Source organism: Oncorhynchus mykiss, chromosome 21 (assembly GCF_057628025.1).
Source record: "Oncorhynchus mykiss isolate SJ-2025 chromosome 21, ASM5762802v1, whole genome shotgun sequence".
NCBI lineage: Eukaryota > Metazoa > Chordata > Actinopteri > Salmoniformes > Salmonidae > Oncorhynchus > Oncorhynchus mykiss.
The window spans coordinates 41,317,140-41,332,043 of NC_143042.1; the positions used below are offsets into that span (position 1 = coordinate 41,317,140).

Consider the following 14,904-nt stretch of genomic DNA (forward strand, 5'->3'; position numbering starts at 1 on the left):
TCTATTTAAAATGCAAACATACCAATTATCTACTACCAACCAAACAGTGCATTGCAACGCATGAACTGGGACACCTCCTTTAAAAACATGAGTTAGGGTGTTGCAAAACGCCAAAAGCCTTTTTTTAATAAGGTGACTTTCCCTCAGAGACAGCCAATTGATCTTAGATGAGACAGTATCCCGCTTCAGCTCGGCGAACTCCTGTTACACCATGCTTCCTCATCAATTCCATACCACCAAGACTCAAAACGGCCAAACTTTTATGAGAAAAAGATGAGAAGTATCAGAAGTGGTAATACGCGGGAGGATGAATACGTAATGGGATACAAGGCAGTTGGATGTAGAATCATTTTGTGCCTGGCTGAACTCTCTAGCTGGTTGTTGGGGGCAACTAGGGACGCTAAACACTCTGTGTAAGGACATTCCACTTGGTTTGTGCTTTAGTGGTGTGTTCTTTCTCTCCTCAAAATATGACTAGCATTTAATGGATTCCACCACTGATGGTAACCACAGACTATGAATACCCCCCAAACATGTATTAAGAGTAAATTGTACAGTCACGTGACATGTATTCCATTATAAACATTGGCTGAAACAACGCAAAAATCATAGATCAAGGAACCAATGCAAAATGTGCATCAACACGTGACTTGAAAAACAGGAATGCCAAAACAAATGAATGCCGGATTATTATTATTCTTTTTTTTTACATTTACTTGCCACCTGGTTGGATATTTGCAGTGTTGTAATATACACTGAGTGTCTGCCTATCCAGCTGGTGAAACGTACGCATACGACAGTTAAGTCAAGGGATTTGGATGAGGAAGGGCATTGGAACTGAAAGGGACCTTCAGCTAATATTCTCTCTTTTAAATAAATATCTTATCAAATCCTTAAACCCTGTGAAGCAGGTCAAATACCAAGAATGACGGAAACTCGACCGGATGTTAAGATCAACGGGGAGGGAGTAGGATTTTTACTTCATATGCTCTCTCTCTCGCTCTCCCCCCTTCTCGCTCTCTTATCTTTGATAGTTTGCTTTTACATTGAGGAATTTGAAGTAATACGTTTAGTTTTGTTCCGTTTCATACATTCTAGCCTACGTATGACAAAGTGAATGAAGGCAAAAAAAAAACTATTATGGTGCACTTGTAAAAGAAAATTAACTATTGACTGAAGATCTGTAGCTTCAATCCCAAGTGGTATACAATGCAATACCCATGACATTCAACCTGCCGGTAAATGGAACTTGTGTAAAAATCACAGCACACACGAATCACTTTTGCTACAAAAACATATTTTCCTTCAAAATGTCATGTTTTTAGCCTGCAATTATTTCAAATGTTCCGTGTTTGCCTCAACCCGGGGAGCAGACACAACACTGCACTTAGCTGATGAAAGGCCAGACACTTGAACGTGTCGAGAGAATCAGCAGACCGAATGCCTCGTAGACAGAGAGAAAGAGATGGGGAGAAAAGTTCAGAGAAAAGGGGATAGGGGGGGAAGGGTCTCGTTTTTGACCCTTTTCTCTTCCTATCAGGCGTTCCCTTAAGGTACCCGGAGAGGTCTGCAGAGATGCCGGGTGATATACGACTTTGATATTGCCGGTAATTACTAGCCGTGAAGGCCACGACGCCTCAGGGAAAGAGAGGGGGAACACAAAAGACGACAGGCGCTGGGCCGCTGATGAGAAAACGGTGGAGGGTGTTGTTCGATATCGCCGTCGCTCGTTTTTTGAAGTATGGCGCGTCGCACGTGCGTTGACGAGATCAAGCCCGATTGATATGATAGCACCGTGCTGTTGTAGAGGACGGGCGGAAGCACTTCTGAGGAATAATCTAGCTTCACTGCAGAGTTTATTGAGGAGACATTTCAAGAGGCTCCAAAACAATAAACCGCATGTAGATAACTCCCGAAACACTCAATATACAGAGCTAGTTGCCAGCTAAAATTCATTGGGAAGAGTAGGTGGGCTGAAGTATGGTAATTGCTGCCAATTACGTCCAAATGAGTCCTGGTGGCATATGTTTGAATTACAATATCATTATCCACCTTCCAGTTGTAACCCGGTGTCACACACAGGTGACACATCTTTGAGTGGCTGTGATTTTCCAGACACGTAATGGCCGCTGCATGCGAGAGCATCAGTAATGACTCAGAGCCATTCATCCTGTCGGGGGCACGTTGGGAAGACCGCCTTCATTTTGAGATGCATTACGGCACTCACCGGCTCGCTATCACTCAGGCAGGAGATATTAGAACTCGCTTAAAAGACTAATGGAACCAAACACCTAGCTGGAGGAGCCTCTGTATGCTGATAAGCAACCATTTCTGCTTTTCTTTGTGTGGTGGGAGGTCATTCCATTCTTCTGAATATCAAATGGGGCCCTTTTTGAATAGTTAGGGGGAGGGGAAGGAAAAGGGAGTTGCGCTGACCAAATGTGTACTGACTGATAGCAGGCTTGGTGATATGGATGGGTATTTCCTCGTGATGGATGTTAGCCTGTAGCTTAGTCTGACAGAGTGATACCCGCCCAGACCATGCCAGCAGGAAAGACAGGTGGCTCATGGGCTGGCAAAAAAATGTAAGAAAATCCCAAAGGAGGAACATTCCACTAAGGGGGAGGGGTAGTCTCTACAGAGTAGGATATCAAATATCAGGGAAGTGTGCCTCAGTCCCAGTGCCCATTCTGTTTGGAGGACATTCTGTACGAAGCCAATAGCCAACAACATGAAAGTAAACAACATACTTTTCATTCAAACCCCTAAAGATAGACATGAAAACAATCACTGCTGTTTTCTATTTGTTATAACATCTAAGCTTAGTCTAAACACTAAGCTAAATGTACTTACTGTTATGCAATACTTAGATAATCTGATCAAAGGCAGTCAATTGTAATCAGGAAAAAGCTCAAAGAAAAATGACAAATGCTCAGAAGCATGTCAAAGTCGGCATCGGTGTGCTGAACAGTCCATTCTTCTTCTGTGTGAATTTGTCACATTATCCTGTCAGCGACATCAGACAAATCCACCAAACAAAAACGCAGAGCGAGCAGTTTTGGGGCCCATTTTTCATCTCGTGTCGACCTCTGTCGTCTTTGAAGCGACAGTTTTCTGAATTGTTGTTTGTTTTGATTCTATTCCTGTTTTTGTCTTCTAATGAGCTTAGTTACCGGGTTCCTAGCAATAGCTGTACCCGCTCTGTTGCAGCCTGGGGCATCGCGTGACCGTCGCACTTTCCTACGTGCTAACTAACCCTTAGCGCATCCCTATTCACATGATGCTAAAGAGAAAAGTGCAGTTCCCTGGTGCTGTTCTTTTTTCCCCCTGGTTGTCTTTTTTGTTGTTGTTCCGTTTCTTCCTCATCTCCAGTTCGATTCATTCCGGCAGGGATTACTCTTCTGAGTGGGTGGTGCAGGAGGGAGAACGAGGGAGATGCTATGGGCCGGATCAATTATCTGACAGTGGTGTTAAGACCTACCTTTTTATCCATACTTCTCACACTAGTGTGTATCTCACCTTTGTCATGCCATACACAGAGTGGAGGGGAGAGGCAGTTAGATAATGTGCAGAACGTCATTAGTATTCTCAAAAGGGTAGCACATGGAACACTGGGTTTGGAAAACGGGGACGTGTCAACACTGAAAAGCAATTTAGATAAACCTTATCTCGTTGGAGTGCTCGTAACTTATTCACGACAACATGAGCGCGACAACAGCTACAAATCCTGGTGCATGTCTGCAGCTTTTAAAGAGGGCTTGAACCAAGTCATGCTGTGCATCTATGGAAAATGGTTTTACAGACAACCATTCCGAGTACTTAGTAACCCAACACGGTGTATAATGATAGTCCTAGCAAATTCCAAAAAATAACAATGACTGTGCTTACTTTTCTTAAATAGAGCACATTAGCTGCATGTATGCTCAAAACCTGTATGATGTGCACATTTACAGAATGTAAATCATCAGATGATGTGTATATTCTCTTATATCACTGTCAAAGTGCTGTATACACTCTGTCTGCACTGACAAATCGGCCTCCGTTTCCTGATTTCTACACAACGTAGCCATAACTCTACACAACGCGCTTAGGTCTGGCAGGGGAGCTCACCGAGGTCATATTTATTTAGACAAATAAGATTTAATGTATTCAAATGATTTCAAATGAACATTGATTTCCCATCACAGGCAAAAATGTATAGGTGGTATGAATTTACAGCCAAGGCGGGGATTTATTGCGTTCGATCTGAGAATTTTCTAGACTCGTTGGAATTCTTAACGTATTCTACTGAGAACACAAGGATCGATTCACTGCCGGACAGCAAACCAAGAGTGTTTCATATTGGATTTCTTCGAAGGTGGTCCGTTGCAGAAGACATCATCGTAATTCCGATCTCTAAACAAAACTTAATACCCAAACACGTCCTACTCATGAAATCCCCTTGTAATAAAACATATCAAGTGTATCGTATACACCGGATTCAAAAGTGTATATGTCCCAAATATACACTTCCAGGACTATGTATGTAGCACCTTTCATCTCATTTGAGAAAAACAGAAATCGATAACAGCGAGAGGCACCTGCAATATAAGTGGCAATCACCTCAGAGTCTCAATCAAATCAATATCCAACTAAACGTAATTCAGGAATTACAAATGGAACACCAATTATCAACATAGGGGAATTGCTTATTATTTTCAATGGGGACTTGTTTCCCCCATAACAGACAAAGTTCATTCATGAAATCCACTCCACTCTGGTCTATGAACTCCAGACAAAGACTCAATAAAAGGTAGCCAAAATTGCAACGGCAGTATTTGGGGCCGGTGTCATTGAGCATTACCAAGCACAGACAATCTATTCATAGTAATGTAGAGACCATACGTAGATATACAGTTCTAGATGCTTCTCACCTCTGGGACATGATCTTGTAGGCATCTGGCAGGTAGCAGCGCGTGTTCTCCATCTGTGCCGGGTCTGCGTCGCAGATCTTGTCGTCGGTGCGGCCGTAGTTGGCACTCTCGATCATGATGACGTCAGTGCCCGGACAGCGCAGCTCGATGGGGTAGCTCTCACACGACAGCTCCCTCCTCACCACAGCCATGGGAATGGGCGCTCGACTGAAAGCTGTGGGTACATAAAGAGAAAATAACGTCAGCAAACACTGCGTAACAGTGGGTATATTTACTATGTAGGACACGTGTGCCTGGTGAGAATCGAACCTGGGTCTCCCAATAGCCAACCTAATATCTTAACCATTAGACTGAGATAAAACAGCGAGAAAGACCGATAGATAGACAAAGAGAAGGTGACATTAGAGCAAAGGTCACAGGTCAGATATTGGGAGGTAAGAAGCTGAGCTGACAGGGCCCTCGTTGGGGGTGGGAGACAATAACATGGCTATAGGTTATGTGAGAGACGGAGAGATACGGCGATCAAGATCGTCAAAGAGTAGGTGGGGAGCATGTTAGTTGTGTTCATGATGACCATCCAACCAGCAATACGAATAGAGAGAGAGGAGAGAGAGATGGAGGGAAAGAGAAGTAGACAGGGAGAGGGAGAGGGAGTAAGAGAGAAAAGAGGCCTGACTAAAACGTCCATATGTACCACACAATTACCGCATCATCGTGTTGTTATTCAATTAGAGCTGAGGGAGGTGGCCACGTCCACTTAACAGGGGAAGGTGGCAAGGGGGTAAACGAGTGGCTAGCTGCTTGCCCTCTGGCAGTATTGTAATTGTTTACCACAGGCAGCCCAATGGTAAGAGACCAGAGCCTGCTGTCTGTCTGTTCGGACGTTTCTGCTTTGCCTCTCGCCAGACGAACAGTGGAGAGACTCCAGGGGTTTGGTGTTTACAGTGGGAATGAAAAATGAGTAGGAAACGTAAACGCTGGGCTGAGTGACCATGGGGGACCGTGACAGTTATGGATTTTCATAAACACCCCTTAACAGAAGTGTCTGTGTTGCAGCGCCAACACTGGACAATGTGTACTGCAGGCATTTATCATCGGCTGGAAGGGGGATAGACAGCCAGTATGTGTACTTAATGGAAGTCTCTCTCTATCCCTCTCTCCCTCTCAGTGATCTGGATCTTATTACACTTCTACTTTCAAATAATTGATGGCTGATTAACCACCGGGCACCACGGAAGAGAAAGGACACACATACATTTGATTGGCCGGTGAAGTTTCTATTACATGTGTTGAAAACAAGGCCATGAAGAGGTAGTATAGCAAGATGTTTAACATGATACATGAGAGTTGTTGCATGAATCTTCTGTAAGAATAATCTTTGATAAGCCACTGCCAGGTAAGCTTGTTAAATTTCAATATCATGCACCGATCTATCTAGAATACTTGAGGGCACTATTTTCAAAGTAGCAGAGCGAGAGACACTTAAAGCAAAAAAGACCCATGTACAGTGCTTTTGGAAAGTATTCAGGCCTCTTGACTTTTTCCACATTTTGTTACGTTACAGCATTCTAAAATTGATACAATTGTCCCCCCCCCCAATCAACACACAATACCCCATGAGAAAACAAAAAAAAATGTTTTTTTTAGAAATGTCTGGCTAATTTGCAAAAAAACTGAAATATTACATAAGTATTCAGACCTTTTACTCAGTACTTTGTTGAAGTACCTTTGGCAGGGATTACAGCCTCGAGTCTTCTTGGGTATGACGCTACAAGCTTGGCACACGTGTATTTGGGGAGTTTCTACCATTCTTCTCTGCAGATCCTCTCAAGCTCTGTCAGGTTGGATGGGGAGCGTTGCTGCACAGCTATTTTCAGGTCCCTTCAGAGATGTTAGATCGGGTTCAAGTCCAAGCTCCTGTTGTCCTGTTGGAAGGTGAACCTTCACCACAGTCTGAGGTCATGAGCGCTCTGGAGAAGGTTTTCATCAAGGATCTCTCTGTACTTTGCTCCATTCATCTTTCCCTCGATCCTGACTAGTCTCCCAGTCCCTGCCGCTGAAAGACACAACAGGATGCTGCCACCACCATGCTTCACCGTAGGGATGGTGACAGATTTCCTCCAGATGTGACGCTTGGCATTCAGGCTAAATAATTCAATCTTCGTTTCATCAGACCAGAGAATTTTGTTTCTCATGGTTAGAGTATTTAAGTGCCATTTGGCAAACTCCAAGCGGGCTGTCATGTGCCTTTTACTGAGGAGTGGCTTCCGTCCGGCCATTCTACCATAAAGGCCTGACTGGTGCAGGGTTGCAGAGATGGGAGAACCTTACAGAAGGAGAACCATCTCCCCTGAGGAACTCGGTCAGAGTGGCCATCAGGTTCTTGGTCACCTCACTGACCAAGGCCCTTCTCCCGCAATTGCTTGGTTTGGCCGGGCAGCAAACTCTAGGACCAGTCTTGGTGGTTCCAAACTTCTTCCATTTAAGACTGATGGAGGCCACTCTGTTCTTGGGGTCCTTCAATGCTGCAGACATCTTTTGGTATCCTTCCCTAGATCTGTGCCACGACACAATCCTGTCTCGGAGCTCTACAGAAAATTCTCTCGACCTCATGGCTTGGTTTTTGCTCTGACATGCACTGTCAACTGTGGGACCTCATATAGACAGGTGTGTATCTTTCCAAATCATGTCCAATCATTTGAATTTACCACAGGTGGACTCCAATCAAGTTGTAGAAACATCAAGGACGATCAATGGAAACAGGATGCACCTGAACAAAATGTTGAGTCTCATAGCAAAGGGTCTGAATACTTATGTAAATTAGGCATTTCTGTGTAGATTGCTGAGGAATTGTTTTTAATTAATTTTAGAATTAGGCTGTAACATAACAAAATGTGGTAAAAGTCAAGGGGTCTGAATAATTTCAGAATGCACTGTATGTGGAAAGGAGGACACCATTCATTTTGTAAAACAATAAATAAGCAAATGTAGACCAAAAAACAAGATGGCACAGTATTTTCATAGTTTTATCCAAAAGGTACATCCAATTGCATGAATGGTTACCATAGACACGTCTTCTCCTAAACATATGCACTGAGAATGTCAAAATGCTGGTACTATCATAGGCGGGTGGTATGTACAAAGTACCAAACGGAATTTGAAAATGCCATTTTGTCCCCGCAATCCTTGAAATCAATAAATCATTTCATTTTTATCGTATTTATTCCACATTCTGTTTCATATTCTCTTGCTATGGAGTAGATCATGCTCAAAATGCAACACAACATCAATTTATAAGCAGATTGGAGGTCTGTTGAAGTTTCATCCTATGCTTTGCTGAATAGCTTGCCTAAACATGAGTTTTTGCTCTACCGAGTACCATTGATCTGTTTCAATTCACTGGGTCAAGTAAGTGCAGTAGTTACTCTACAAGGCAAGAAGAACAAATTGATCCATGTGCAATTTTAAGCAACAGAATATGCCATCCTTGGTTGTTTGAAATCAAAGCAATTCATAAGACAGACTTTAAAAAATCTGTTTTCACTTGTGCATCACTGGTAACACTTCTATATACACAGTGTACACACACAACTATAATCAAACGTCATGACATATGCAGCTTCAAAAGTTGGCCAGAACCAATTACCAACAGGTATGATAGACCAACATTGAGAAAGGGAACGCTAATGGTGTTTTCATGTTATACTTGAAGATGGGAGTCAAAACTAGCAAACGCTTACTACAGCTAAGCTATACTCTCTATGCTAACTCAACATGAAAGTATACAAAGACACCAGCATACACTTAAACGTCTTCTCTAATTGTATTTAAAAGGTCTGAATAAGAAGTTGAGAATTATTTTGACACACTTTTTTATAGATCCGATTTTTGTACTCCCCTGATTGTCCACCGACAACTGACTGGGCTATTAGAATGACCTCAACATCCCTTGTGGATCTTAAAAAGAGACACTCACTGTAACCTAAAGACAAGGTAACAACACAGCATGTCAGCGAAGTGATATCTTCCTCCCACATTAAAACAAACAAGGAAACGAAGCCATACAAATACATTTGGGAGACAGATTCCCTTAGCCGCTAATGTAAGCAATAACCAGATTCCCCGGCTACCAACACCAGCATCCTGCCTGTATCGCTATTTAAGTCCACACATCCATCGAGCTAAAAGCAAGATGGAGTCTCGTTGAAAGTCCTTCCTGATATCTAAGCTCTCAGTTCTATCCTGTTCCACTCCCTCTCTCTCTAATACTCGAGAGGAATATCCTGCTGTACTCATCCTCCTGAGATTTCCCCCCAAGATAAGTCTCTTGACGAGCACTCTGCTGAATACGCAAAATAAAAGTAGAATTGTGGGAGAACTCGCTTGATGAAACGTTAAGGTCAACTAAGATGTCTTTACTTCAAAGCATTCCAAAAGTGTTAATTCACAGTGAATCTACAGAGAGGAGCAAGTCATTTCTACAGACACATGCCATAATTCACAAATAAATATTTAAACAACTCAATTACTCACCAAAAAGGGCATTGGAAAGGTCATTTGAAATAATGTCGCTCTTTCCCGAGCTTTCAAATCACTCCGAGGCCGCAAATTGAAAACCAAAAGAGGAGTTAGATTGTGGGCATTGAATGCGGATTTCCTTAAGTAATTGGGGGAAATTGCATGTTCTCAAGAGGGCTTGCATGTAGAGCGTCACTGAGGCCCTGGGGTCATTGAAAACCAGCCCAGGCCTCCTTCCCTCCGACCCTTCTTCCTGTACTCCCTCCGAGCCACAGGGCACTTCAGCTCAGACAGAGCAGACTAGCAATGACATTTAAAAGTCATCATTAATATCAAAACAAGGCCTTTGGGGCATTTCAGTTGATCGCCCAAGAAACAGAAAAATTGTCAGATGGAAGGGGTCAACGACTGCAAACATTAAGATTGGAGAGTTTGTTTGTGTAAATGGCTGTCATAATGGAGATAAACGACTTGTACCGTTGGAATTGTCCATCGTCTCTCTAAAAAGAAGGGCTGCCTCCCACAATGTACCAATGTTCTGGCTTCACATCTGTACAGATCAGTCACTGCATACATCACTGCCTTCATCACTGCCTTATCCGCTTGTCGCTCACATCCCGTCGACACAAAACAGTAGCAAGCAAGATGGCGGTGTTTTTATGAGTGCATTTCGCAAGTGGCTCGTTTGCATCAACTACCTTCACTAAAACCACTACAAAAGGTTTTTGTGATGTTCTGGAATGTCTGCCTCGTGATTTGTTGAGAGAGTTGTCCGTCTGATCATTTTCTCTGTCTTTTCGAAGTAAACAAAGAGTCCGTCATTCATCCCAAATTCTAGTCACTGTTGCCTAGGGTCTGGCTTTCCGAGCCTAGAGAGTCCATATGCTGGCTTGTGCAATTATTCAACCTTCTCTACTGTCAGACAGTTTCCGAAAGCACCAGCATGCACACAGTCGATGATTTGTGATAAATATGCAATCTCAAATCAAGCCCGGATTGGAAAATACACCAAATAAATACAAAGTACGAGGAAATATCATGATGAAATACAGTATTTTGTTTCCAGCTGCAAACTACACAAACCAAATCAGAGGGCGGCCAATTCAAATGAGCTCTGATTGGAATTGAATTAACGAGAGAGGGATGGAGAAAAGCGCTGATTCAACACATCGAACGTCTGTCTCTCTTCCCCATGTCTCTGGATCTGCTCGGCCCACAAAGCGGGTGATTAATTAGTGCATGAATCATGTGGTTGTTATTTGATTAGAGCAGAGGGAGGCGGTCACGCCCACTTGCGCTTTACAGCGAATGAGATTGTGTCACCTGTGGCATCCCAAGACTGTTTATTAGGCCTACATCAAAAGTGACCGAAAGGTTAAAATGTTCCATTCAGTATAAATAATTGTTCATTTTTAAGTGAGAACTAGGATTATGAGTAAATTAAGTTTAGATATATCCTCAGGCAATTCAAATCTAAGGGACCTACTCAGAGACAATTATCAGACAACACTGAGCAAGATGTGCTTTTGAACAATTGCAGTTAATAAAACAAAGCGAAAACAAAAATACATACACGTAGACATTTACTCAAACCTGCTTTGCAATGCAGAAAAAAATGTCATAGTTCATTCCCAATTATGTGTTCCGATTCCATAGAACCTTTGATGTGTCTAAAAATTCCTCACATTAAATGCTTTGTCGTGGAAGACCATACACCAAATTAAACATGGTAAGCTCTCCAGTTACAGGTGTTTTTCAGTGGATCCTAGATTGACTGGCCCTTCAAATCACACAAATCACATGAGTTCGTCTAATAGGGGAAAAAAGCACGCTCAACTACAGTGCCTTGCGAAAGTATTCGGCCCCCTTGAACTTTGCGACCTTTTGCCACATTTCAGGCTTCAAACATAAAGATATAAAACTGTATTTTTTTGTGAAGAATCAACAACAAGTGGGACACAATCATGAAGTGGAACGACATTTATTGGATATTTCAAACTTTTTTAACAAATCAAAAACTGAAAAATTGGGCGTGCAAAATTATTCAGCCCCCTTACGTTAATACTTTGTAGCGCCACCTTTTGCTGCGATTACAGCTGTAAGTCGCTTGGGGTATGTCTCTATCAGTTTTGCACATCGAGAGACTGACATTTTTTCCCATTCCTCCTTGCAAAACAGCTCGAGCTCAGTGAGGTTGGATGGAGAGCATTTGTGAACAGCAGTTTTCAGTTCTTTCCACAGATTCTCGATTGGATTCAGGTCTGGACTTTGACTTGGCCATTCTAACACCTGGATATGTTTATTTTTGAACCATTCCATTGTAGGTTTTGCTTTATGTTTTGGATCATTGTCTTGTTGGAAGACAAATCTCCGTCCCAGTCTCAGGTCTTTTGCAGACTCCATCAGGTTTTCTTACAGAATGGTCCTGTATTTGGCTCCATCCATCTTCCCATCAATTTTAACCATCTTCCCTGTCCCTGCTGAAGAAAAGCAGGCCCAAACCATGATGCTGCCACCACCATGTTTGACAGTGGGGATGGTGTGTTCAGGGTGATGAGCTGTGTTGCTTTTACGCCAAACATAACGTTTTGCATTGTTGCCAAAAAGTTCAATTTTGGTTTCATCTGACCAGAGCACCTTCTTCCACATGTTTGGTGTGTCTCCCAGGTGGCTTGTGGCAAACTTTAAACGACACTTTTTATGGATATCTTTAAGAAATGTCTTTCTTCTTGCCACTCTTCCATAAAGGCCAGATTTGTGCAATATACGACTGATTGTTGTCCTATGGACAGAGTCTCCCACCTCAGCTGTAGATCTCTGCAGTTCATCCAGAGTGATCATGGGCCTCTTGGCTGCATCTCTGATCAGTCTTCTCCTTGTATGAGCTGAAAGATTAGAGGGACGGCCAGGTCTTGGTAGATTTGCAGTGGTCTGATACTCCTTCCATTTCAATATTATCGCTTGCACAGTGCTCCTTGGGATGTTTAAAGCTTGGGAAATCTTTTTGTATCCAAATCCGGCTTTAAACTTCTTCACAACAGTATCTCGGACCTGCCTGGTGTGTTCCTTGTTCTTCATGATGCTCTCTGCGCTTTTAACGGACCTCTGAGACTATCACAGTGCAGGTACAGTTATACGGAGACTTGATTACACACAGGTGGATTGTATTTATCATCATTAGTCATTTAGGTCAACATTGGATCATTCAGAGATCCTCACTGAACTTCTGGAGAGAGTTTGCTGCACTGAAAGTAAAAGGGGCTGAATAATTTTGCACGCCCAATTTTTCCGTTTTCGATTTGTTAAAAAAGTTTGAAATATCCAATAAATGTCGTTCCACTTCATGATTGTGTCCCACTTGTTGTTGATTCTTCACAAAAAAATACAGTTTTATATCTTTATGTTTGAAGCCTGAAATGTGGCAAAAGGTCGCAAAGTTCAAGGGGGCCGAATACTTTCGCAAGGCACTATGTGCCTCACCTGTCAATTTAGCAGCCGGCTGTGCCAAGGGAGGCAATAAGCTCTTTCTGCATCAGAGAATTTGTGAATTAGCCCCAATGTAAATTACAGGAGAACAAAATCAGCAACGTCAATGGCTGGGGCTACATTGACTGCCTGAGTAACAACTAAACCTCGCTAGCTCTTGCCCTGAAACTGCAAAAGCTGTGAATTGCGCCTTTGAATTAATTAATTGGATATAGCCCATGCATGGTTGGGGATGGGACTGTTAGCAAGACAAATTGTGACAGTGGCTCACCTTACATATTCACAGTGCAACCACACAGTGGAGCAACATATGAAAGTGAGTCTCAGCGACACTCCCATTAACTGTTGATTCACACACTTGGAACTTTGAGGTGACGTGACTTTTCCATCCAACGAAGGATTAATTTAATTAAACGATACTCCATGCATTAAAGTGCCGAACCGTAGTAGACCTAAAAACAAGATGAAAAAAAGAGAAGGTGGCTATTCAGGGTCGTCAGAGCGTGATACTCCCCTCCAATAAGCAAATTATAGTTAATGTGGAGGTCAATTTCTCTTCAGCTCAATTGAATATCAGGGATAATTAAGAGTGTGGTTCAATTACTTAATTACTCTCGGAAAAAAAATTCACGAGTTGAAGTCCATTTGACAAAAATGTTGTTGATATAGAATCAAAGATCACTAATACAGTGAAATGAATGCCACCGGATCTTAAAATCCAGTAATATTGAGGACTGAATAGGGGGGAAAGTATGTTTTCCATTTTTATGCTCCACATGTAAACTCAGTTGAATTATATGTCCGGCTTCACATCTGCGAACTGCTGACTTTGTCAGATGGTCTGAGCGCTCTTCCAGAGCCGGAAGACAGCCTAGGGAGTCGGAGGCTACTGCTGTTAGTGGTGATTCACAAGCGAGAGGGAGAGTAAAAGAGCAAGAGAGAGAAATCTGGGCTTTGTTCAGCTAGCCGTCACATCGACATTGTTAGTCTATTTCCTCTCCTTTCATCTCCCCCCTCTTTCCCCTGGCTGCAACCCCCGTGTGCCTCAGTGTTGCTCTGGGGAAGTTATCAGCCAAAACTAACACCCCCTCGGCCTCCTCAACCCACCCAGACACACACATTGACAGAGACACCCACACAAACCTCCAGATTTGGCAATACTATTCTTACCTCAGCCTAGACACAAAGTTTAATTGAGGTAAAGAAATATATATGTTTTGCCTGTGTGAGGGGAGAAAAGGAACAGCCTTTTCTCCCATGGACCACTGACACACAGCAGATGGCATCAACCAGCAACACCTGACTGACTGCACACAGGAAGGATAAATGCATCCCTGTAAAATGAGACAGTAAGACTTCACCTCACAGTGTCAACATCTTGTCTCCTTTCTCTTGTTGGTATTTTAAACTTTCATTTTTCAGACAAGAAAGAATGTTGTCTGTATCTATCTACTTTGAACGTTCCGTGACTGGATGACTAAGGGAAGTCACTTAAAATGCCATTCAACCGGACCTCCACAGACCTTTATTACGATCTAGGCCAGTGGTGTCAAACTCATTTAGACCCAGGGGCCGCATTCGGTCTTCAATGAGATCCAATGGGCCACACTGAAAACGTGTTATATTTCCTCACTGTCAAAATTAGCCAAAAGTATGTCCTCTAGGGGAAAGGGGGATACCTAGTCAATTGTACAACTGAATGCATTCAACCGAAATGTGCCTTCCTCATTTAACCCAACCCCTCTGAATCAGAGAGGTGCGGGGGGGGGCTGCCTTAAATCGACAACCACGTCATCGGCACCCGGGGAACAGTGGGTTAACTGCCTTGCTCAGGAGCAGAATGACAGATTTTTGCCTCGTCAGCTCAGGGATTCGATCCAGCATCCTTTCGGGAATGCCTAGCTTTCATTTCAGGTGATTATTAGATAGCTGGACACAGGCAATAAACTGTATGAATGTAGGTCCCTTATAATTTCTATAGTTTTCA

General features: G+C 42.8%; 1 protein-coding gene across 17 annotated transcripts in view; it reads right to left on the reverse strand.

Moving 5' to 3' along the window:
- LOC110500600 (adhesion G protein-coupled receptor L3) overlaps positions 1-14,904 on the reverse strand; it is a 490,597-nt gene that overhangs the window by 219,786 nt on the left and 255,907 nt on the right. For all 17 annotated transcript variants that reach the window (XM_090213301.1, XM_021578050.3, XM_090213306.1 and 14 more), the window contains one exon: positions 4,914-5,127. In XM_090213301.1, the coding sequence (XP_090069427.1) occupies positions 4,914-5,127 (214 nt within the window). The remainder of the gene's footprint in view (positions 1-4,913; positions 5,128-14,904) is intronic.